Raw genomic sequence first — 26,654 nt, 5'->3', positions numbered from 1 at the left:
TTCTTAAATATCACTGCTTGGCAAAGTAAAAATCTGACAAATCTAGATCAGTTTCCTTCTATCTTTTTCCGAAATCAAATGAAACAGAATTATGGAATAGTAGATGACTATATCAAGTAGAAACTTTAGGAGACCAATAAGATCCAATTAAAAAGAGGAACCTAGGAAAGAGGTCAGGGCAACCGGTAAATTTTTAAATCATTTGTTTAACAGTGAGAGAGGAAGCCAGAAGAACATCTAATTCTCCAAAAGAAAAGATTAGACAAGTGAAAACTGACAACTAAACTGAGGGATGCCCTCAAGTAAGACAACAAGAAGTAGAAAAGAAATCAGGGACAAAAAAAGAAAAAGAAAAGATGCAAAAAGAACCAAGATGTTTCAAAAAGGAATTATACAGGAGTTAATAGTGTGGAATTAAAAATAGGGACTCTACTTCTGAGTGCTTATGTGTTTTACATGTATGATTATTTTAATCTCTATATAATCTTTAAAGTTAGGTACTACTATTTTATTCCCCCCAATATTGTCTTTGGTCACCATGTCTTCCCATACACTCTTTCCTGTCTCTAGAAAGCTGTTTCTCCTCTGCCCTTTCTAGCTAATCTTACTCACCATTCAAAGAAACAGTCCCAGCAGCAGCAGTAATAACAACAGTTTTGACTTAATGAGCAGCTGTTTTGTCCCTACCAGGCACTGTGCTGCTAAATCCTTTAAATTTTCTTATTCAACCTTTACAATTTCAGAGGTAGGCATTAGCTCATTTTACAAGTGAGAAAAATATAGGTTAGGGAGGTGATTTAATTTGCTCCAAATCATATAATTCTCCAACTGCAGAACAGGGATTCAAAACCAGAACTACTGGATTCCACAGCCTACACTGTAATCACCAAATGGCCTTGACTCACCTCCTCTGCTAAGGTTTCTTTGACCACCATCTCTCACCTCACCCTCCTCTGTGGTCCAACTGCACCCTGTACATCCTGTCACACTAAGATACTCAGTGAGCAATACTATCTGCCTCTTACACTCAGCTTAAGCTTCTTAAAGACAGGGACTAAATGGTATCTTCTCTTTGAATTCCCAAAATCTAGTGGGGCATATCTGGAATATGATAGGTATATATTAGTACAGAAAGTGATGTACCAGTTAATACCACAACCAATTATTCTGAGTAATAAGTTCTCTAAACTCAGAGAATCAAGAGGAAAATATATGCTGGGAGAACGCCAATGAGCATCATCTTCACTGTTAACAGCTTTATACCTCCTACTCAACAATAAGATCTACAACAAACCTTCTTAATTGGGGGTGCGGGGGCCCCCTAGACTAAGGGTATGCAAAAGCTACTTTGAATATTTCAGTAACTGAAATAAACAATTATACATTTATCACATTAAGCAAGCAATACCGGCTAACTAAAACAATGTTACTTTGCTTTTGGCTGAGACTGTATCAACTCAGTGAGAAATCAGTTCTCTCTTGCTGATTAAAAGGTGAAAAAAAGAGGTTAAAAAAAAATTTAAACCAAGTTTGACAAACAAATGCTGTTAAACAGGCAAAAAGGAAAAAAACAAAAAATCTAAGCCTGGGTACCCTGTGGAATAATGACAAAATTAAAAGGAGTCCTTGGTGATGAGATTGGGAACCATCAACCTAGTTTACAGAATAAAACCTGACTTCAAAAGCTAAAGCACAGGTACTGAGTTTGCACAATTACACTGCCATAGATCCATCGACATTTTAGAAGTGAGCCAAAGAAGAAAACACTAACTCTGCATAAAAAGCTTTATGTCATAGTCTATGCTATTTGGCCTCAATTTCCTCCATTAGCAGGAAGAGAGAACCATAACACAGCGGGGAAAGCACAAGATTTGGTATCACAACACCAAGAGGTAAGTTAACGTCTCTGCTCCATCATATTGCATCCTCAGGTAAATCCTCCAACCTCTCAACCTGTGTCTTCATCTAGAAAGTTTAAAATACTACTGCACACACACACACCAAGATAATACACACTAGAGTGCCAATATTCTATTAACAACCTAGCTTAAAAAATTAAGTGAATCTGATCCCTACATATCTATGCCCTGTATGCTAAATGACACAAAGTCATATCATCCCTCAAATTCTACTTGTGTTTGCTCTTAATATGTGCTAGATGAGGGTAAATAAAGTTCCATAATTATACACTTTCTCGAATGCAGCTCAAACACCACGTGGCTTCCAAGAAAGCATTAACAAATTTTGTTATTGTCACACATACAGATGTTAGGAAGGATAACTATTACTTATGCCTCACCTCAATTTTGACCAAATCCTCATATCATGTAAATCATAAGATTATGAGATGATGTCTGAATTGAGCTCCTCCTGCCATGCGTGTCAGTAACAGTACACGGCTGTTGCGGCAGAAAATGGAGGGAAATTACAGTAATGCTCAGTTCAACTGTTCCTTCTCTACACAGACGGGTCACTTTGGCCTCTGTGTGGAGAGCAGACCGCAAGGAGGGCAAGAGCGAAAGAAAGGGACACCCTGGCAGTCATCCTCCCAGCAGACTCCTGCAATCATCCAGGTGAGATGAAGGAGAGCTGAACTTTCTGACCACTCATTCAGGACTGTGAATCCACCCCCTTACCAATCTAGACGCTAGCTAGGCAGACTACTTTAACTGTTGCAAAGTCAAAAATTCAAACTGTAATTAATTCTAAGTGGTTTCTAGGTGCTGACATGGATCACTGCCCTTATATGTGAGGTGTACCATAGTTTTTTCTTGCCCTCTTATTAACACAGGAGGGGAAGTTATCCTCCTCGTTTCCTCTTACTTCCAGGTCACCGTTCCTCGTTCCCTTCCTTAAATATCTCAGGCAGATTATTACACCTGATACTTCTCTTTGTTGTATGTTCTGTCTTCCTGCACTCCCCTCCTTTACTGAGGATGTGAACACCTCACTCACTCCCCCTTTCTCCCTTCCACCAATTCTTCCACACTTCTTTCACTTCAACATCTATGTACATAGATCCAACCTCCTGGCCTCCAAGCTCCTTGACTTCTTCCTTTCTCCAAAAAGCTGTTCTTATGTCCCAGTCACATCTTCCCCTAGAACTTACTGTTACCAACAACTGCACCATGTCCATAATTTTAATTTCTAGCGTCTAACCCTCTGATCACCACCAGTTCACTTACTGTGATACCCTCCTTTCCTCAGCAGGTCCAGACTTCCCTGAGCTCCAGACTCCTATCCAAAGGCCCACCAGACACCTTTATGTAGGTAGATGTCTTACAGGCCTCTCAAACTTTAACATGACCAAACTGAATTACTGATGTTCACTCCAATTCCATTCTTCTGTCTTTCCTAATTCAGTTAATGGAACTAGCAGTCAGTCTTTGCCCAGATTAAAAACAAAAAACCCGAGGTTATCCCTGATTCTTTACTTTCCCTTAATCAATCCAACAGCAAGTCCATTTTACTCTGCCTTCAAAATATATATCCCATTCTAAACTTTTCACATCCATCACCTTCACCACAGTCTAAGCCACCGGTCACCTCTCACTGTAGTAGCCTAACTGGTCTCTCCTCATCTTCTCCCTTCTGGTCACACAGGGCCCAGAGTACCCTTTTAAAAGGTAAATCTGAGCAGGTCATTCCCCTGGCTCAAAATCCTTCCAGGCACTGAATTCTGTTCCAAGCCCTCACCACTGTCTAGTAACTCCTCCATGATCTGCCATTCACCTCCCGACCCTCCACTTCCGACTACAATTCTCATTGCTCATTCTCATTACTTTGGCCTTCTACTGTTTCTTGGTCAAGCCAAGTTCACTCCCACTTAAAGGTGCCCGCTATTTCCTCTATCTGGATTATCTCCCCCAGACACCCTCCCTCAAGGATTTCCCCCTCACTTCATTCAAGTTCTCAAATGTCCCCTCCCCAGGGACTCCCCTATCTATCCCAACTAAAATAAACACTCTCACACCCTGTTAGTCTTATCCCTTACCCTGCTTTATTTTCCTTCAGTGCACTTATTTCCCAATACATTATAGTTCTAATTGTCTACCCCACAAGACTAATCCCCATGAAAAGTAGAATTTTGTCTTGTTCACCATTTTATCCAACTATCTAGAACTTTGCCTGAAACAGTCTGTACTTAATACATGAATGAACGAATAGTTATCAAGCATTTTCACACACAGTAAGGAAATAAAACAACTTCCCTTCACATGTTCATGAAACAATCATCAAGAGGATAGTATGAGAGTTGGAACTCATGTTCATTTCTAACTTTACCTGTTAACACTAAAAGATAAATATAGACCCCAGTTTGGGGTTTAAGTTGTATGGATGTACATAAAAATGATCCGTTCTAGAGCTTAAGGCTTTTCATCAGCATCTGCCATTCTGGACCCAATTATAAACTCAGGCTGTCTAACAGACTTTGAAAAACAGTTTGCTAACAAATGCCATGACTTTTACTTCCCTGGAAAATCTCTCAAACTTGAGAGATTTTTCTCCTGAAACAATTCAAATAATTAGAACAAACATCATTAGAATTGCTGGTAAGTTCCTTTTAATGGGTACTTACCACTGGCTACACTTCCTGATAAGATCTTTGTGTACATTACCTCCTTTAAACTTAACAATAACCCTGTGAGGTAGGTAATCCTGTCCCCAATTCACACAGAAAAAAGTAGTGACAACCCGAAGCATAATTATAGACAACAGTAAAGAAAGAAAACTTTAAAAGTAGGAATCAACTTTAAAAAAGAGAAAGCAAGCATAGGTCTTTTCATGTAGGGTTAAAGGGCTTATGTTTCTTATGAGTCTCCCAATACATCACTGTATCAAAGCAGACCTGCAGGGACTTCCCTGGTGGTCCAGTGGTTAAGAATCTGCCCCCCAATGCAGGGGACATGGGTTCGATCCATGGTTGGGGAACTAAGATCCCACATGCTGCAGGGCAACTACGCCCACGCCGCCACAACTACAGAGCCCATGCGCTCTGGAGCCCGTGGGCCACTAGAGAGAAGCCCAAGTGCGGCAATGAAAGAGCCCCTGTGCTGCAACTAAGACCCGACGCAGCTAAAAAAGAAAAAGAAAAGGAAAAAAAAAGAAAAGCAGACCTGCTGACCTTCGCTGAATTCACGCTGTCTTTTTTGTTTTTCGGTTTTTGGTTTTTTGGGCCGTGCCACGTGGCTTGCAGGATCTTAGTTCCCCTACCAGGGATTGAACCTGGGCCAAGCAGTGAAAGCCTGGAATCCTAACCACTAGACTACCAGGGAACTCCCCTGAAGTTCATGCTTTAATGACCCTGGCACATCTTGTAAAAGGCTATGGAACTTTAAAAATAGAAGGCAAGGAAAAAAAATTTCATTTGCCTTGAAAAACAATTTTTTCAAGTTTTGACACTTAAAAGGTACATGTCAATTATCTGAAAATCCATGTATTTTAAGCACCTCTTTCTACAATGATGTTAGATGTATTGTAAATAATACAGAGGTCTACCCCATTAACTGTTCTCACACACTTACGCACACACGGTGTCAAGAGAAGGCATAACCAACCATTTAGAGAAGTTGAATAAGTCCTCATGGAGGTGACATTAGAGCCATAGTTCAAAGAAGACACAGGAGTTTGCCAGGCATCAAAACAGAACCAGATGAAGAGCACTCTGAAAACATGAACATGTACAGACCTTGGTGACAGATCCATTATTTCAAACATTTTATTGAAGTCTACTACGTGCCAGGCCCTGGGATACAAAGATGATTAAACAGTCTGAGCCCTCAAGGAATGAAAAACTAGTGAGAGAAAGATATAAAAACATAATTATAGGAGTATTACAGAACAGTAATTGAGATGTATGTACATTATGAAGGGAATACAGGCCTGATGCCCAATAGAGTTTAGGGGCAATTAGGAAAGGTTTCCTGAAGTAGGTAAAATCCAGGTTAAATCTTAAAGGAAGAGAAGGAAAAGGCTGGAGCACAGGGTAAATGGAAGGGCAAGGACAAAAGGTCAAGGGCCCTTAGGGGCAATTCTAAGGAGTTTGGAACTTAACACACAAACAAGGAGTTGATAGAGGCTTTTAAACAGAGGGTGACTTGGTATCTGTCTGACTTGATATTTGTCTTTTAGTAAGAACTCAGGCAGCAGTGTGGAGGATGTGCTATTGACAGTGCTGGGGCCCAGGGCGGGCTGCCGCACAATATGCCTCAGTGGCATACTGACTATTTTGAAGAAACAGCGGTTGCAAGGGGGAGACTTTGACCCTCCTCTCTGTCTCCCTGAAAGCAGGAAATAAATCTCCCATGTAAAAGGTGCCCTTCCTGCAATGGGAGGTAGAAAGACATCCTTATCACCAGAGATAGGGAGCTCAAGGCCCAGAGGCCTGTATAAGGAAACACCTGCCACTTCTTTGCTAATTTACTACCCAAGCCCAAACTTTGCTTAAGTTCCTTACTAATTAAGCACCCAAACCTAAGCTTCTTTGTCCTGTCAATTCCTCTCTAATTTATTGTTGGTCTAAAACATATAAAAGCTGCCTACTTTGGCCACTTCTTAGGTCTTGTTTCTATGAGACCTCCATGCACATGAATCAAAGATTCTTTTTTCTCCTGTTAATCTACCTTGTATCAAGAATTCAAGAGGGGTTCAATCAGCTATACTCCAGTATAAAATAAAATTGTTTTTAAAAAGGTTAATTTTATGATATATATATTTTATCAGAATAAAAAAGCAAATACTGGGGGGAAAAAAAAAAGAGAACTCAAGAGGGGTAAAGGGGGAAATTTTGCCCTCCTGGATCACAGGGAGAACAATGAGATCTCACAAATGATAAAGGCCTAAAGTAAGGCTCAAATGACATGTATTTCTTAAATGGACAAATGATTTCATGAAGAAGACATAAGAGAGATCAGATAAATTTACAAACATTAAGCTGAGGCATCTTTGAGATATCCAGGTGCCTACATCCAGAAGGCAGTTGGAAATACAGATCCCAAGCAAGTTTCCTAACTAAGCCTACAGGTGTGCCATTAAGCTAAGTAACTACAGGAGAAGAGAAATGAGTAGATAGGTTCAATATGATACGCCTGTGAGTCAGCCAAGTGATGACGGCCAACAGGCAAATGAATATACAAATCTGGACTAAAGAGAGAGATGTGGGATTCATCGGTGTATAGGCAGCAGCTAAGGCCAAGCACAGGAAGGAAGTCTCAGGGAGAGACCCTAAGTCAAGAGAAGAGATTACTTAGGAAATAAAGCTAACATTTGCCTAGTACTTACTTTGGCTCATTTAATCCTCACAACAATCTATGTGGCAGATACCATTATCCCTTTTTTTCTTTTGGCCACGCCACATGGCTTGCGGGATCTTAGTTCCCTGACCAGGGATTGAACCCAGGCCACAGCAGTGAGAGTCCTAACCACTGGACCGCCAGGGAATTCCCACTATTATCCTATTTTAGAAGTGGTTAACATTTTCCCAATATTACAAGGCAATTAAAGAACCGTAAAAAAGCAAGGCCTAGGAAAGATTAGAGGAGAACCAGGACCAAGCAATGTTCCAAATCAAGTTAGAAGATACAAGAGGTAACCTATGGTCAACATCATGGAAAATTCAGGTAGGACCAAAAAAAAATACAGGAGGAAAAAAAAAAAAAATAGCGTGGGGCACTGAATATTTCACAATTTGGGGACATTAATAGCTACAATTTACATGCATAGTTAGTTTCAGGAAGAAGGATAAAGAAACATATTGAATTGGGTTGCAAAATGAGTTGAGGAAGTGAAAATCATGATCATAAGACTAGTCTCACAAGAGGTCCAGCAATAAAGGAAATAGGCACTCATGTTTATCATGCCAGTAACATTTGCAATGCTGGGCGCCAGGGTCAGTGCATCACATTCCTCATTTAAAATTTCCATTTTAAAAGATGCAAAAGATTCGGAAACATTACTAAACTCAAAGTCACATGACAGTAAGTGGCAGTAGAAACATTTACAACCAAAGTGGCATAAAGCTGACTAGCTATTTTAAAAATACAACACACTGAACAATTATTTCTTAAGAATCCAACCAGTTCACTGGTTTTGGAATGTTCAGTGTGGTAGTATCTAACTTGCCTTAAGAAAGTGAAACAAAAAGAATTGGATTGAACTACTGAAATGAATCACGTTGGAAAGAAGTGTTCACTTTAGCCTGCCTGCAGTGTTCCTTATTATTAAAGCTTTCAAAAGCACCTTTAAATCTATAAAACAAAGAAACACTGAACACATACTCTAAGTGAAGACTTTGCTACATCGCTCCCAGGTTCAGTAGGGGTAAAGAGAAACACTTTACAGATACAATTCAAAACATAAACGTTCCCTTTCTTCCTTCCAGATAAAGGTTTGCCCTAGTACAACCCTATATTTACATATCAAAGAACTGGGTCATTAATCAATTAGCAAAACTAAAGAACACAAATTCTCATTTACATCTGTATGGTCACTATAATCATTTATCCTATGTGATAAATTCCAAAAATAAATTTTGTTAAATGGCTTTTGTTAAAAAATTTTCCCTTTTCCTTCCCAAAGGAAACAGGTAATCTAGCTAATATTTTTCATTCAAAAGTTCCCTCCTTGGGACTTCCCTGGTGGCGTAGTGGTTAAGAATCCGCCTGCCAATGCAGGGGACACTGGTTCGATCCCTGGTTCGGGAAGATCCCACATGCCGAGGAGCAACTAAGCCCGTGTGCCACAACTACTGAGCCCGCGTGCCTAGAGCCCGTGCTCCACAACAAGAGAAGCCACCACAATGAGAAGCCCGTGCACCGCAACTAAGAGTAGCCCCTGCTCGACCCAACTAGGGAAAGCCCACGCACAGCAACGAAGACCCAATGAAGCCAAAAATTAAATAAATAAATAAAAGCAATCATTAAAAAAAAAAAGTTCCCTTCTCTGTCCTCCAACTATTTCATTCTTTCATTGTGCCAGGTGCTGGGCCAGACTTTGAGAACTAAGACCTAAATAAGATGGTCTAGCCCAGCCTTCATGAAATTTACATGCTAGTAGAAGAAACAAAGCATCTAAGTAACTAAGGCAGCTCATTACAACCGATGATTAACTGCAGCAGCTCATTACAACCGATGATTAACTGCAGCTAAGAAAAATAGAGTGCTAGGAGAGTTTAACCCCCCACAGGATGGGTTTCCTGAAGAAGTGATATTTGGGCTGATATTAGAGGAAATGAGCGAATTAGAGCTGAAGGAAACCCCTAAAGACCAGGAGATAGTAAAGAGAAAGAGGCTTTCTTAGAAGAACAAAAATAAAACCGGTGTGGCTTGAGCCCAGAGAGCTCAAACTGAACTGGAGATAAGAGTGGCAGCAGTGTTTTGACCTTTATCCTAAAAATGTGAAATCTTGAGAGTTCTCAGCACATGATGCAATGAGACACGTGCATTTTTAAAGGATTACTCTTGCAAGCATCAGAGCTCCTTCCAAAATCCATCCTCAAGCCTAGACAACACACAACTTCCCTAACATCAATACCGCCCACCTTAAAGGGGAAAAAAAGAAGAATGCTTCGAGTAGAATTCTACTCAAATTCAAGGGACTCTGGAAAAAAATTAGTTTAAACAGATAGCACCCACCTAAATACTAAGTGACCAGTAAACTTCATATATAAACATGGAAAAGAGAGCTTATAGTTGTTTCTCGCTTACAAACAACTTCTAAATATACATATCATTTAAACTGCATGGCTATTAACATTTAAGAATGACAGAAACTTAATCACATCCTAATACTTCAAAATAAAATATGAATTGATTAAAGGTTTTGGTACCCAGATTTCGATGTCTTGAAGTACCACCTATCCCTTCACACTTTTTCCCCCTAAAATCAGTCAGAAGCTGACACCCTGAGGGCGCTTTTGGTTTCGCTTTTTAAGGAATAAAATGTATTCTAATTCATAACTTTCTTTACTACTGGCTTGAGAGATGTCACAGGATTTGGGGGGACACCAAACAAACCTCCAAGGTTTAAAAGGCTGCCAGCCATACCGGCGCCCGAAGGTAACTTTCCCGCCCGCCCCATCCCCCAAACTGCCCAGGACTCGCAGAGCCTCCCCCTCCCCTCAGCCCAGGACAAGGCCAGGCCCCCGCGCCGCCGGAGTTGCAGCCGCCACTTCTCTCCCCTTCTCCGGCAGAGGCGGGTGGACCCTGGCAGGAAGTGAGGAGGGGACTGGGGAGCATGGGCATTACCTGGGGCCGGAGCCTGGCAGCGGGGACCTCAGCAAGGAGGGCAAAGCCGAAAAGCCGTCACAGCGCGGCTAGCAGGAAGGTCGGCTCCTGACCGCTCGCTCCCCGGCTGCCCCAGGCCGGCAATGCCGCCAGCCCAACAGCAAACGAATATAACGCGCCCAACTCCCCAGCCCCTCCGCCCCCAGCCTCGCAGCCCGCTACGCAGCGTCATGCGCACGGCCAGCGCCAGCTGAGGCTTTCATTGGTGGTCCCGCCCACCGTCAGGCTCCGCCCACCGCCCACGGCCGACCCCGCCCCTTCCCGAGTGCGCGGGGTTCCCAGGGCGAGAGCCCCTAGCTGGCCTTGGCCCAGTAAGTGGGAAACTTTGCGCAAGCAGACCTTGATTCCCGCGACAGTACCTTGCTTTCCATTTCTACCCCAGCGATCCAATGTTCTGCAGAAATGGGACCGAGGCAACTTGCTGCCTGTCCGAAAAGGAGCCCTGCATGGTAGCGCAGGACTGACGAGTCTGGTGCCTCTTCCAGAGACTCGCAGAATCCGCCTATAGAACTGTGGATTATTGCAGTTTGAACTGACCCCCTAGGACAACTAGAAGCACTAGCCAGAAGCGTTTGTCATGGGATGCTTTAATGCTTTGAAAATTGTTCTTAACTGTGTCCTTCAGCGAACTAGATAAGGGGACAGTAAGGTAAGTGAAATACCGGGGCAATGAAGTAATTTAAAAGGGGGCTTCACAATTAAAGAGAAAATAATGATGCAGAGAGATTAGGACACAGATTAGATACAATTAGATTGTATCTGTTTAGATCGCTTAGATTTTATGAAGGCCAATATGTAGGTAAACTTAGAGTAAAGGTAGGTGAAAAGGGAATGATATGGGCAACAGGGACTGAAGGGCCACACTCTCAGCCTGCAAACCAGTACGAGCTAATCTAGCCTGTCTAGTCAATCCAACCCTACACTATCAGTTTGAGATGGCCACCCATGACCTGGTCAGGCTTCCCTGAACGAATGGATCAAGGTTACCTAAACTGACTACTCTCGGTGGACCTTTTAACAAGGAGATTTGTATAAGTTCCCCTGGCCGCCCAGAGCACCCAGCATTGTTCACCCTGAAGCAGAACCTGGCTTCAGCGTTCAGTCAATTCAGGACTGGCAGTCATTGGCAGGCGCACCCAGTTTACCTCTTCTACAGTTGTAATTGCTAATTCTGCCACCTGGATGACAATAGGATCTGATACATCACCTCTCCCCTCCTACCAGTTTAAGAGCAGTAGGGACACAGGGACTCCTTTCTTTAAGACTGCTCACCACTATATACACACACTAAAAAGACTCGTTTTTTTCCCTTGTTTTGTTTATTCATTCAAAAAATATTGTGTTTTGTTCTTGGTGCTAGGGATACAGGAGTGAATATTACAGAAGCCCAGCACTCAGATGCTTCTGTTTCTAGTGGAAAAGATAAATTTTTTTAAAAAGTAAATAAAATAATAGCAGGTAGTGATGTGTTAAGAAGAAAACAAAACAGAGTGGTCAAGAAAGGACTTTTTGAGGAAATGATCTGAATTAAGCCTTAAATGAGGAGAAGGAGCCAGCTATGCCAATTATGGGGAAGAAGAGCATTCTAGACCGAGGACATGGGTGCGGAAGTGCTGATGCTGAACAACGTTGGCTTGTTTGAGGAACAGAAGGCCAGGAGGCCTGAAACACCTTGTGTGGAGGGTATGAGACTGAGGTTGGCAAGTTAAGCAGAAGGCTAATCCTGTTGTTTGGATTTTTTGTTTGTTAAGTTATGTCTTGTCTTGTTTTTTAAGTCAACCTGTTTTGTAGAGAATGACTTGCAGGGGGTTAGAAATGGAACAGGGAGAAGCCAGAGAATGATAGAGAGCTATTGGACAAATCCATGCGATATATGATGGTGACCTGGATTAGGGTGGTTGCTATAGAAACAGAAGTTGAAGGATCTCAGGATATTTTCCTGGGGTGCAGGTGTGAGGAAAGGTGGTAAACAAGGTGACTCCCAGGTGGTTTTCTTAAGCAAGTAGGAGGATGCCATTTAGTTCAAGGGGAAAGATCATTTAATATGACTGGAGGGACCCTAAATGCCTCTGCCCAAACTCCAAGCCTCTCCCACCACTGACCTGAAAATCTCACATCATTCACTCCCTGGGATCAAGGCTTGGTTAAATATGAATGTTGGCTTTATCACACTCCAAAAACCACATGTACGGAACTTACATTAGTTGCTAGGAATCTAAAGATGAATAAAAACAACTGTCTTTTGGGGAGATTGATAATAAGCCATTTCAAGACAAGTAGGACAAGTATTATAATAAGTAGGGATAATAAAAGTGCCTACCTTGGTGGTGGGGGTGGGGGGGTGGGGAAAGGAAGCTGGGACGAAGTGAGAGAGTGGCATGGACATATATACACTACCAAATGTAAAATAGATAGTGGGAAGCAGCCACATAGCACAGGGAGATCAGCTCGGTGCTTTGTGACCACCTAGAGGGGTGGGATAGGGAGGGTGGGAGGGAGACGCAAGAGGGAGGGGCTATGGGGATATATGTGTACATATAGCTGATTCACTTTGTTATACAGCAGAAACTAACACACCATTGTAAAGCAATTATACTCCAGTAAAGACATAAAAAAATTAAAATTAAAATTAAAAAAAATTTTTTTTAAAGTGCCTACCTTACAGGGTCACTGTAAGGATGCAATGAGTCAATGCCTACAGAGCTCCAAGTACAGACACTGGCATATAGAAGTGCTCAATAAATATCAACAGTTATTTTACACTTTTCTACACTGAGGTTTATCATTATTTTTGATGTTGTTATCTTCTGGATTCAGTAGGAGCAGATGGAATGATTATCACAGCCTGCTACTCTAGGAGAGGGAAGGTTGAATGGTGGAAGTCTACCTGACTCTAGCTTTCTGAACCAGTAGGAAGAAAGAGAAGTTTAATTGGCAGGCAAGGGAGGAGGGACATTCTAAGCAAAAGAAAAACAAGATCAAAGGCTAACAAGGCAAGAGGGAGCCAGAACTAGAGCCAGAACTATGCAAGAGACTGGAAAGTAGTTGAGTATTGTTGAAGTGTAGGTTACTTACCGAGATGTGGCAAGAGATAAAGTTGGTGTCAGGGCTTAAGAAATGGGAAAAGGGGTTTCCCTGGTGGCGCAGTGGTTAAGAATCTGCCTGCCAATGCAGAGGACACGGGTTCGAGCCCTGGTCCGGGAAGATCCCACATGCCGCGGAGTAACTAAGCCCGTGAGCCACAATTACTGAGCCTGCGCGTGTAGAGCCTGTGCTCCACAACAAGAGAAGCCACAACAATGAGAAGCCCGCGCACCGCGATGAAGAGTAACCCCCGCTCGCCGCAACTAGAGAAAGCCTGCGCACAGAAACGAAGACCCAACACAGCCAAAAATAAATAAATAAATTTAAAAATAAAAAAAAAAAAGAAATGGGAAAAGAATTTGAAAAAGAATAGATACATGTATAGGGATGACTGAATCACCTTGTTGTACACCTGAAACCAACACAACATTGTTAATCAACTATACTCCAATATAAAATAAAAACTTAAAAAAAAAAGAAATGTGTAGACCATGCTGAGACATTCTGACTCAGACTCCCATAGACAGCGGGGAGCCAGTAAAGGAGGTTAAGTAGGGAAGAGTCATGATTTAGGAGACTGTACTGTACTAGAGGAAATGAAACTGAAGGTGGAGAGACCAGTTAGAAGGGCATTACAGTACTATGGATGAGAGATGATAAGTGCCTAAACTAGGGCAGTAGCAAGTGGGGTGGGCATATTTGAGAGAGATTTAAACAGACAATTAACAGAATTAGAGAGTGTTTGGATGTGGTGGTTCAGGATGTATCCAGGATTTTCAGCATAGCAGGCTGGGTGGCTGGAGTTAATGCTGACTGAAGTAAGAAAATGCTTCCTGGAGAAGGACGAATAAGCTGTACTCGGGTTAATATTTAAGCTGCACTAGTCCATCTCCAACTGAGACCTAAAGAAACTGAACAAGAAGCAATCAAGATTTGTTTAATTTTACAATAAAAATAGCTCTAACGTTTTTTGCTGGTTGTGTCAATAATGCATACTTACTGCAGAAAATAAAATCAAGTACAGAAAAGCACAAAGATAAAAGCCATCTAAAGTCCTACCACCCAGGGATGCAGCTAAACTTTGATGTGGGGAAGGAAGAGAACAGTGGCCTGAGCCTGGGGACTGAGCCATATCACAAGAAGACACTGGGGTCTACAGGGAGCCAGAACGGGAAACTGAACAGGAACCAAATTGGGTTTTAAAATACAAACATCTCAGTTCTTTTTTTTTTTTTTTAAGAAAGGTTTTGGGTTTTTTTTTTTTAATTAATTAATTAATTAATTTTATTTTTGGCTGCACTGGGTCTTTGTTGCTGCCTGCTGGCTTTCTCTAGTTGTGGCGAGTGGGGACTACTCTTCATTGTGGTGCGCAAGCTTCTCATTTCAGTGGCTTCTCTTGTTGCGGAGCACCGGCTCTAGGCATGCGGGCTTCAGTAGTTGTGGCTTGCAGGCTCTAGAGCGCAGGCTCAGTAGTTGTAGCACATGGGCTTAGTTGCTCCGTGGCACGTGGGATCTTCCCAGACCAGAGATCGAACCAGTGTCCCCTGCATTGGCAGGCGAATTCTTAACCACTGTTCAGCCAGGGAAGCCCAACATCTCAGTTCTTCAAAGGGTCACATCTCCCTTAATGATACCAAACAAGCAACAAATCTTTATCCCATTTCAAATACGTGTAATTTCTCCATTGGCACTCAGGCGTAGTGAAAACATAGACTCATCCGGAGTTAAGGTTTTGTGACTAAGTCAGTATGAGGCAAGAGTGTAAATCAGGACAACCTTGATTGGTATGTCCCTGAAAACTCTTGGAGAGTTGGACTCCTCTCTTTTTTATGTATTCTGGAAGCATCCAGCAAAATATGTAAGAGCCACCTGAAAAATACATTGAATGAGTTAATGAAGCCAACTGAAATATAAGATTGTGGGCAGATCCCAAACTAATGAGAGAGGTCAGACACAACTTCATTCCTTCTCTTAGTGATTCAGTCATCTTGCATGCTGACATCACTTGTTTTTCTACAAACAGATTTCTTTATATACAAGGAAGAGTGCCACCTATCCCTGTTAAGTAGACTGCAGCTTGACTCGATAGACTGCCTCTAGCTCTAAATAGCAAAGTATTACATTTTAGACACTGCCATAGATGTAATAATAGTTCAGGTAATATACACACGTAAGAAAACACCCTCAAGATTTCCTGAATCACCAGATGATTTTTTTTTATCTTACTGGGACTAAGTTGGTATAAATCTGAGGAAGATTCTGGTCAGTTAAGACGATATGGTAAGACCTAGAGAAACCACTAAGAAAATAACTCCAAAAAATATAGGGAAAAAATCATTAAAGAAATTTAAATGTTACACTAAGGATTATTCAATTAAAGAAAAAAAGAGTAAAGTAGGAAGAGATGAACAAAAAAGACATGAGACACAGAAAACAAAAATTATAATGGCGGACATAAATTCAACTATATCGATAATAATAACATTGTGTGAATGAATTGAACAGAATACATTAATAAACAAAATCCATCTATATGCTATCTATAGGAGCAGTTTAGATTCAAAGATACACAGAGGTTGAAATTAAAAGAATGGAAAAACATGTATCATTCAAAAAGCAATCATAAGAAAGCTGGAGTGGCTATATTAATATCGGATAAAACAGACTTTACAGTAAAAATATTTAAGTGGTGCAACCACTTTGCAAAACAGCCTAGCAGTTCAGCATATAATTGCCATATGACCCAGCAATTCCACTCCTAGGTATATATCCAAGAGAAACATCTGTCCACACAAAAACTTGTGCAAAGTATTCATAGCAGCATTATTCGTAATAACCAAGAAGTGGAAACAAACTAAATGCTTATCAACTAATGAATGAATAAATAAAACATAGTATATCCATATAATTGAATATGATTCATCCATAAACAGAAATGAAGTACTGACGTATGTTTCAACGTGGATAAAACTTGAAAATATTATGCTAAGGGGAAATAAGATTGTCACAGAAGACCACATATTATATGATTCCATCCATATGGAACGTCCAGGATAGGTAAATCTGTAGAGACAGAAAGAACATTGGTAGTTACCCAGAGCTGGGAGAATTGAGTGGAAATTGGGAGTGACTGCTAAGAGATACAGTTTCTTTTGGGGGTGATGGAAGTGTTCTAAGATTGATTGTAGTGATGGTTGCGCAACTCTGTGACTACACTAAAAACTATTGAATTGTACACTTTAAATGGGTGAATTTTATGGTATGTGAATTATATCTAAATAAAGTAATTTTTAAATACAGAAAAAACTAATATAGAGGTCCGAATGGTGGTTACCTTTTGCCAACTTATCAGTTGAGAGAAGGCATGAGGGAGCCTGCCGCTGTGTTAGAAATATTCAGTGTCTTGATCTGGGTGGTGATTACATGGGTGTTCACAAATGTAAAAGTTCTTCTAACTATATACTTAAGGTCTGTGTACTTCACTACATGTAATACATCAGACAAAAAGAAAAACATTTTTAAATGCCAGCTTTATTTAAATAATATGACTTAAAATATTGATATTAATTATATTGAATTTTTCCATTTAATTTTAATATAATATTTTATAAATGAAATAACTTTTAAGACATATATTAAAATCATTTTTATTTTACATTTTACATGTACTTTCCTAATGAAAATATATTCAACACATTCAATTTTTGTACACTTTAAATTCTACTACATTTTGTATACTAATACTTTGAATCATTACTGTAGATAGTGCACAAAAAATGAAAATCTTAATGATAATAACATAATTAATGATTTTGTTGATGATGGCAAGATAAAAGTTATGAAATAAATACATGATAATATATGAATTACATATGTTTTAATTTTATTCCCCATCCAAATATCATTGGATCATCAGCCCAAAATCTAGACACATGCAATAATATTTAAATTGTAATATTTGACATTTTACTTCTCTTTCAGTCATACAAAAGTTATAGCTTTAGATATATTTTCCCATTTGATTGTTATAAAGGTTTGTTTGTTGATATAAGAAGATATATTTTATTTGATAGTCCTGTGTGAACTTGATTTATAACTTTTAAAGACTTAAACATAAGGCACGTGGGCCTCAATTTATTCTTTGGTTCTCAATCCCACACATGTTATTGGTGGGCCTACAAATAGCATGTGTGACCTGCCTTATTTACAGTTATCTATATACTTTTTAACCACCTACTTCAACTTCCTGTATACACACACAAACACAAACATACACACATACACACACACAAAATTCTCTATTGTTCCTGAAGAACAGAGATGGTCTTACCCATTCTTGATTCCCCTGTGTAGTGTGTAACACAGTAAGTATAGGAAACAATAAATAGATTTTGAATTTAACTGAATCACATATGTAGGAAGTGGGAGGTACACCTCAAGAGATTTCTTGAGAAATCATGGATTTAAGAAATCCAAAAATAGACAGGAGTGATAGGTGTGAAGAGTCAAGACTTTTGCCTTCAAGACATCTAAAGCATATGCAATAGAGAGCAAGTTTACCCAGTTTGCTTCACTAATGTACATCCTTTGACACAATGAACAATCTATGGAGGTGAGAGGTTCACTGACTCAGAGTCGGGCTGGGCAATGTGTGGTAATGAGACATGTCTTTCGGTATATTGTTTTAGAAGAAGACGTAGGAGCACATTAAACTTCATACTCAGGGATGAAAAGCCACTCTCTGGAACTATATAAGATCCTCTATGCAATGTTCTAACAGTCCACCTTTAATTTCCACTGGAATCTAACTCTGCAGAAATTACCAGTAAAAATTCAAGAAATAATTGTGGTGGTTTTAGCAATGTAGTAAATAGCCATCTGTTAGAAATTTGACTAAGATTCCCTAATAGGTTGTCAGGGCTGAATGAATTTTAAATAACAAAAATAATGTCAAGCAACAATTAATTTCACCAAACTGCTATCAGCTGGAAACAATCGCCCTTATTGGCTGAGTTTGTACAGTTGCAGAGTCAGTATGAAACAATGGATCCAGGTCTTCAAATTTTAGGTCATAAGGCAGACTTGCACAAATGTTAGAGGATTGTTTCCCTTCTGTAGGAACACAGAATGTAGATCGAATCGTCCTGGTTCTGGACAAGAACAAGTTGGCTTTTTACCTCCTCTATTTTACCAAGTAAATTTTGTGACTTGAAAGGTTTGGCAGGAGCCAAAGCATGAAGTCAGAAGATACAGGATGAAAAAAAAAAAAAAAGATACAGGATGTGTTCAGGAAATAATGAGTAATCAAGTTGGCCAGGAGACTCAGAGCTTCTCAAAACGTTTCTGCCAAAATATCTCCTTACAGAGAAAGAATAAACTCAAATGTCCCATTCATCAAGAAATTTAAGCGTTTGTCCCCATATCCCCACTCAATGTCTTTGAAATCTCATGTTTTATCTTTAAAATGAATGCAACCTTTGCATACCAGTCTATCATATCAATGGTGCTATGTAAAAATAATGTTTCAAATGTCTATTATCAGAGGAGAAAACAAGTTTCCTATTTCTGAACTTGGCTAATATACTTTCTTGGGAAAGGAGGTTCATTATACATGTGGCAAAGCCCTTTATATAAATACATATTTTTGGAATTTTGTGAGAATTGTCACGAATATATACATATATTTTAAATATTATTATTAAACTGTTCTGTTTTCAAACCTAATTCAAATTCAAAACTTAATAAACAGTTTGTTATTAAACTGAACAGTAAGTAACTACCACTCAGCTTAAGAAATAAAACAGCCCAGAACCTTAAAGCTCCCAGTATACCCCTCCCAGACTATTCTCCTTCTGCTTGTTTTCCCTCCAGGAAACCACTATCCTGAATTTTATGTTACTCATTCCTTTGCTTTTCTCTATAACTTACTAGTTTACCACAAATGTAGATATTCCTAAACAATATAACATAAAGTAGCATAAATAGCTTTACTTGTTTGTGACCTTGATATAAATGATGTATATATTCTACAATTTGCCTTTTCAGTTCCACATTGTTTTTGTGATTCTTTCATATCAATATATGTGGTTAGAGTTCATTCACTTTCACTTATGAAGAGTATTGCTGTATATTTATCCATTCCAGTGTTGCTGGACACGTTGTTTTCAGTTTTTTGTAATTACGAAGTGTTGTGTCTCCAGATGCATATGGGAAGGAATTTCTGTAAGGTAAATATCCAGGAATGAATTAAATTTTAGTAAATAGTGCCTATGGCACATAATATTTTCTAAAGATAGCAACAAAAATATCTTCCGTCCAAATGCTCTTTTTACAATGTGACTTTGACATATCTCCCATCAAGACGTGGAGTCTATGTCCCCTTTCTTTGATAGTGGGTGAGCTTTTGTAACTTTCAGTCAATAGAGAATGGTGGAAGTTACTCTGTGTGACTTTCAAAGCTAGTTCATAAAGGGCCATACACCTTCTATTTTGTTAGCTCAAATACTTGCTCCTAAAAGACTTTAGCTTCCTTATAAGGACTCTGACCAACCAGAGGCCTGAGGCCACCATGCTATGAGCTCAGTCTAGCTGCCCAAGTGGAGAGGTCCCAAGGAGGGACGCTGAGACAACATGAAGAATGATTCCAGCCAGTTCCTAGTGGCCCCAACTCCCAGATGACCCACTGGAACTGAATGAATGATTCCAGAGCTGCCCAGCCAAGCCCCTTCCAATTTGCTGACCCATAGAAACTGTGGAATGTTATTTTAAGTCACTAAATTTGGGGTGGCTTGTATGCAGCAATAGAACACCAGAAAAATACCAAATTGTCTTCCAAAATTGTTGTACCAACTTTCACTGGTAGTGAATGCAAGTACCTGTTGTTCTACATCTTCATCACCCTTTATGTTTTGCCTGTACGGTACACATATGAAATATGATTATAGTTTTAGATTGAATTTCTCTGATTACCAGGGACTTTGAGCATTTTCATATATTTAGTGGCCATTTGTGTTTTTTCTTTCATAACATCAAGGCTTTTGCTTGTACTTCCATTAGATTTTCTCTGTAGAATTTAAAAATATTATGAGTACTAACACTTTGTCAGTTATATACAAGTCTCTTCTAGGTTGTTTATTGCATTTTCCACTCTTTTTATAGTGTATTTTGATGGACAGAAAGTAGCAATATTTTCTTTTATGGTTTCACCTTTTTCTGTCTTAAATTCTTTCACCATGGGATCACAAAGAAGGTTTTCTGTAATTTATTTTAGAAGTTTTACAAGTTTTGTTGTTCATATTTAAGTCTTTAATCATCCACGTGGAATTTATTTTTGTTTGATATGAGGAAAAAACTTTAAATAGGTCCAACTGAGCATCTTTTCTCAACTGAAAACTCTGTTGCATGTCAAGTTCCCAAAGCATGGTCTGTTTCTGTGCTTTCTTGTCAGTTCCATTGACTTACTAATCTTTTTGTCAATACCACATTGTTTCAATAATTACAGCTGAATGTTAAGATGTTTTTCAATCTAGTAGGGCATGACCCTCTTGCCTGATTTTTCTTATTCAAGAATAGGCTATATCTCCCTATTTATTTAGTCTTCCTTAATGTCTTTCAATAAGCTTTTATAAATTTCTGCACTAAGATCTTGCACGTTTTTTCCAGATTATTTAACAGTTTTTGTTGCTACAGTAAGGCTATCATTTTAAAATAAATGTTCTTTTTTGCTGCTGGTATAATCTTATATCTATAAGTTTTACTAACTGCTCTCATTAACTGTCATAGATTCTTTCTCAGTTTTTCATGTAGGAATCATATCATCACCAAAGCATTACAGAGTCATGTCTTCCTTTCAAATTCTTTCCTTGTCTTGCCTTATTACACGGGCTAAGGCCTATAATACAATGGTGAGTAGAGTGGGGAAAGTGGGCATTTCTGTCTTTTTCCTGGTTTGAAAGAGAATGCTTTTAATGTTTTGCCATTAAACATGATGATTAGGGTAAGTACTTTGAAACTAGCCTTTATTAGATTTAGAAGTCTGATTGTATTACTAAATTACAAAAAGCATACATTTTTATACATCCAGATAATAATTACATGGTTACTGTTATGTGGTACCTTGCCCCCAAGATGGCCCCAAATGATTCTCACCTCCTGGTACTCAGAGTCTTATGTAATTCCTCTCATATTGTACCAGAGTAAATCTGTGTAATCAACAGAACATGGCAGAAGTGATCAAATGTCATTAGATTAGGTTATAAAAGATATTATGGCATAAGGTTACAAAGGATCATAAAAGACTATGAACAATTATATGCCAATAAAATGGACAGTCTAGAAGAAATGGACAAAGCCGTAGAAATGTACAATCTCCCAAGACTTAACCAGGAAGAAATAGAAAATATGAACAGATCAATCACAAGTACTGACATTGAAACTGTGATTTTAAAACTCCCAACAAACAGAAGTCCAGGACCAGATGGCTTCACAGGCGAATTCTATCAAACATTTAGAGAAGAGTTAACATTTGTCCTTCTCAAACTATTCCAAAAAATTGCAGAGGAAGGAACACTTCCAAACTCATTCTACAAGGCCACCCTGATAGCAAAACCAGACAAAGATATCACACATACACACACACAAAAATTACAGGCCAATATCACTGATGAACATAGATGCAAAAATCCTCAACAAAGTATTAGCAAACTGAATCCAACAATACATTAAAGGGATCATACACCAGGATCAAGGGGGATTTATCTTAGGGATGCAAGGATGGTTCAGTATCCACAAATCAATCAATGTGATATGCCATATTAAAAAATTGAAGAATAAAAACCATATGATCATCTCAATAGATGCAGAAAAAGCTTTTGACAAAATTCAACATCAGTTTATGATAAAAACTCTCATCAAAGTGGTTATAGAGGGAACATACCTCAACATAATAAAGACTAAGTATGATAAGCCCACAGTTAACATACTCAGTGGTGAAAAGCTAAAAGCATTTCCCCTAAGATCATCCTTGTTCCACAAGACAAGGTTGCCCACTCTCGCCACTTTTATTCAATACATTATTGGAAGTCCTAACCACAGTAATCATACAAAAAAAAAAAAAGAAAGAAAAGGAATCAAAATTGAAAAAGAGGAATAAAACTGTTATTGTTTGAAATGATATGATACTACACTTAGAAAATCCTAATGACCCCACCAAAATACTACTAGAGCTCTTTAATGAATTTGGTGACGTTGTAGGACACAAAATTAATATACAGAAATCTGTTGCTTTTCTATACACTAAGAACTAACTAATGGAAATTGAGAAAACAATCCCATTTACCATAGCATCAAAAAGAATAAAATACCTAGGAATAAACCTACCCAAGGAGGCAAAAGACCTGTATTCAGAAAACTATAAGACACTGATGAAAGAAATAGAAGATGACACAAGCAGAAAGAAAGATACACTGGGTTCATAGACTGGAAGATGTAATATTGTTAAAATGATCGTACTACCCAAGGCAGTCTACAGATTCAATGCAATCTCTATCAAAATACCAAAGGCATTTTAAAATTTTTATTTATTTATTTATTTATTTATTTATTTATTTATTTATTTATGGCTGCATTGGATCTTCGTTGCTGTGCATGGGCTTTCTCTAGTTGCGTTGAGCAGGGGCTACTCTTTGTTGCGGTGCGTGGGCTTCTCAATGCAGTGGCTTCTCTTGTTGCAGAGCACAGGCTCTAAGCATGTGGGCTTCAGTAGTTGTGGCATGTGGGCTCAGTAGTTGTGGGGCATGGGCTCAAGAGTGCAGGCTCAGTAGTTGTGGCACACAGGCTTAGTTGCTCCACGGCATGTGGGATCTTCCCGGACCAGGGATAGAACCCATGTCCCCTGCATTGGTAGGCAGATTCTTAACCACTGTGCCAAAGACATTTTTAACAGAACTAAACAAGTAATTTTAAAGTTCGTATGGAAACACAAAAGACCCCAAATAGCAAAAACAATCTTGAGAAAGAAGAACGGAGCTGGAGGAATCACGTCCCTGACTTGAAATTATACTACAAAACTACAGTAATCAAAACAGTATGGTGGGGGAGGGGTGTGTGGTGGTTGTGGGATGAATTGGGAGATTGGGATTGACATATATACACCAATATGTATAAAATAGATAACTAATAAGAACCTGCTGTATAAAAAGTAAATAAATAAAGTAAAATTCAAAGAAAAACAGTATGGCAGGACTTCCCTGGTGGCGCAGAGGTTAAGAATCCGCCTGCCAATGCAGGGGACACAGGTTCGATCCCTGGTCCAGGAAGATCTCTCATGCCGCAGAGCAACTAAGCCCGTGTGCCACAACTACAGAGCCTGTGCTCTAGGGCCCGCGTGCCTCAACTACTGAGCCCACGTGCTGCAACTACTGAAGACCACACACATAGAGCCCTTGCTCCACAACAAAAGAAGCCACCGCAACGTGAAGCCCGTGCACCGCAATGAAGAGTAGGCCCCGCTCGCCGCCACTAGAGAAAGCCCGCACACGGCAATGAAGAAGCAACGCAGCCAAAAACAAAAACAAAAAAAACCATTTTGGCACTGGCACAAAAACAGACACATAAATTAGTGGAACAGAATAGAGGGCCAGAAAAAAATTCACACACTAAGGTCAATTAATCTATGACAAAAGAGGCAAGAATATACAATGGGGAAAAGACAATCTCTCCAATAAGTGGTTCTGGGAAAACTGGACAGCTACATGTAAACGAATGAAATGAGAACATTTTCTCATACCATATACAAAAATAAACTCAAAATGGATTAAAGACCTAAATGCAAGACCTGAAACCATAAAACTCCTAGAAGAGAACATAGGCAGAATATTCTTTGATATAAATTGTAGCCGTATTTTTTTGGATCTGCCTCCTAAGGCAAAGGAAACAAAAGCAAAAATAAACAAACGGAACCTAATTAAGCTTAAAAGCTTTGGCACAGCAAAGGAAACCATTGACAAAATTAAAAACGAATCTACTGAATGGGAGAAAATATTTGTAAATGATATGACGAATAAGGGGTTAATATCATATATGTATATGTATACATATATACACACACATGGACACACAGACACACACAGCTCATACAACTCAATATCAAAAAATGAACAACCTGATTAAAAAAATGGCCAGAAGACTTAAATAGACATTTTTCAAAGAAGACATACAGATGGCCAACAGGCACATGAAAAGATGCCCAACATCACTAATCATCAGAAAAATGCAAATCAAAACCACAATGAGATATCATTTCACACCTGTCAGAATGGCTATCATCAAAAAGACCACAGGCAGCTCCCTATTGCTGGAGAAGAAAAGTGCCCCGGATCCTTTCAGGACTCTTGGTCTTTCGGAAGTGACCCAAATCGAGTGAGGGAAGAGGGAGGAAAATCCCCTGGGTCCCTGCAGGGTTAATTTATTCAAAAAAGAAATAAGAGAAAAATGCATGCAAAAGTCTTGTGAAGAAAATGAAGGAAAAGCACAGAACATGCCAAAGGCTGAGGAAGACTGCCCTATGGAAGCTGTACCACAGGAGGCAGAAAGAAATCCTCAACCTTCTGAAGAAGGTGTAAGCCCGGAATTAGAAGGAAACCTTAGAGGAGGGCTGACTCAGCCTGGTCAGGGATATAAAGAGGACACTCCGGTTAGACATTTGGACCCAGAAGAAATGATAAGAGGAGTAGATGAGTTGGAAAGGCTTAGGGAAGAGATAAGAAGAGTAAGAAACAAGTTTGTGATGATACATTGGAAACAAAGACATTCACGCAGCCATCCTCATCCTGTGTGCTTTAGGCCTTGAATTCTTTTTTTTTTTTTTTTTTTTGTCTGATATTAAAATCTGGCCCCTGCTTTCTTTCTGTTAGCATTTTCTGATGTATCTTTGACTTTTGTTTTATTTTTAATCATCTGGTGGAGTTTTGTTTTAGGTAGTGTCCTTATTACCAGCATCTGGATTTTGTATTTTGACACATTCTCCAGGTCTGTTTTTCAATTGGGAAGTTTCACACATATGCATGAAAATATGTTCATTCCATATTGTAAAGTAAAACATAACAGCTAACAAAGCAGCATATTTAGTATCAGCTCACATATGTAGGAGAAAATCTCAAATTGTGTGTGTGTGCATGTGTGTGTGTATACATACATATATATATCAAAAATTTAACGGTGCTTATTTCTGTGTGGTGTGAGTTTTTTTCTTTTTGCTTATATGTATTTTTTAATGAACACGTCACACATACAAAAAGAATTAAAGTTTTTTTTTATAATTAAGAGTCAATCAAATAATTTGCAACCAGCTTATAAGGGCAATGGGGGCACCTAAATTCTTAATGAAAGAACTATTTAAAAAAATGTAAACCTCAAATTACCTCTGGATCTCTTAGCCAGAGGAATAAAACTGGCAGTTATCACAGAAAAAAAAAAAAAAAAAAAAAAAAAAGACCACAAATGACAAATGTTGGTGAGGATGGGGAGAAAAGGGAACACTTGTACACTGCTGGTGGGAATGTAAGTTGGTGCATCCACTAGGGAAAATTATATGGAGGTTCCTCAAAAAACTAAAAATAGAACTACTTTATGATCCAGTAATTCCACTCCTGGGTATATATCCAAAGAAAATGAAAACATTAACTTGAAAAGATACATGTACCCCAATGTCATAGCAGCATTATTTCCAATAGCCAAGGTATGGGAGCAACCTAAGTGTCCATCAACAGAAAATGGAAAAAGAAGATGTGATATATATGCTCAATGGAATACTATTCAGCCATAAAAAAGAATGAAATTTTGACGTTTGCAACGATATGACTGGACTTGGAGGGTATTATGCTTAGTAAAATAAGTCAGAGAGAGAAAGATAAATACTGTATCTTAATCTAAGAAATAAATGAATGAATATAACAAAAATAAGCAGACACAGATATAGAGAACAAACTAGTGGTTACCAGTGGGGAGAGGGAAGGGTGTAGAGATAAGATATGGGTAGTGGATTAAGAGTTACAGACTACTATGTATAAAATAAATAAGCTACAAGGATATATTATACAGCACAAGGAATATAGCCAATATTTTATAATAACTATAGGTAGAGTATAATTATAAAATTGTGAATCACTCTGTTGTACACCTGAGGTTAATAATATTGTAAATCAACTGTTCCTCAATAAAAAAAAAACAAGAAGATATTATGGTATAAGTTTAGACATATAGATCAATGGAATAGAAGTGAGAGTCCAG

At 39.0% G+C, this 26,654-nt stretch overlaps 2 protein-coding genes across 8 annotated transcripts in view; one reads left to right on the top strand and one right to left on the bottom strand.

The window, feature by feature from the left end:
• The window catches only part of SOAT1 (sterol O-acyltransferase 1), a 58,345-nt gene extending 47,861 nt beyond the window's left edge, over positions 1-10,484 (bottom strand). For 2 of the 7 annotated variants that reach the window (XM_036869591.1, XM_036869600.1), the window contains exon 1: positions 10,245-10,457. Coding sequence is in view for 1 of the 7 variants with exons in the window: in XM_036869563.1 (XP_036725458.1) it covers positions 5,559-5,586 (28 nt within the window). In the remaining 6 variants the exon portion in view is untranslated. Of the gene's footprint in view, positions 1-5,558; positions 5,666-10,244 lie in introns of all 7 variants that reach the window. The other 5 variants (XM_036869563.1, XM_036869571.1, XM_036869582.1 and 2 more) reach the window with 5 other exon arrangements.
• Positions 10,485-24,861: 14,377 nt separating this feature from the next.
• On the top strand, positions 24,862-25,466 carry LOC118906815 (transcription elongation factor A protein-like 8). Its single transcript, XM_036874518.1, has one exon. The coding sequence runs from the start codon at positions 24,862-24,864 to the stop codon at positions 25,213-25,215; it is 354 nt and encodes a 117-aa protein (XP_036730413.1). The 3' UTR covers positions 25,216-25,466.
• The last annotated feature ends 1,188 nt before the right edge of the window (positions 25,467-26,654 follow it).

Source organism: Balaenoptera musculus, chromosome 1, assembly GCF_009873245.2.
Source record: "Balaenoptera musculus isolate JJ_BM4_2016_0621 chromosome 1, mBalMus1.pri.v3, whole genome shotgun sequence".
In the NCBI taxonomy this organism is placed as follows: domain Eukaryota; kingdom Metazoa; phylum Chordata; class Mammalia; order Artiodactyla; family Balaenopteridae; genus Balaenoptera; species Balaenoptera musculus.
The sequence above is the reverse complement of the archived record's forward strand: the minus strand, read 5'-3'. Positions and strand labels throughout refer to the sequence as shown.

Excerpts from the sequence above, each read along its gene's own strand:
- LOC118906815 (XM_036874518.1), top strand. The coding sequence starts at position 24,862 with ATGCAAAAGTCTTGTGAAGAAAATGAAGGAAAAGCACAGAACATGCCA.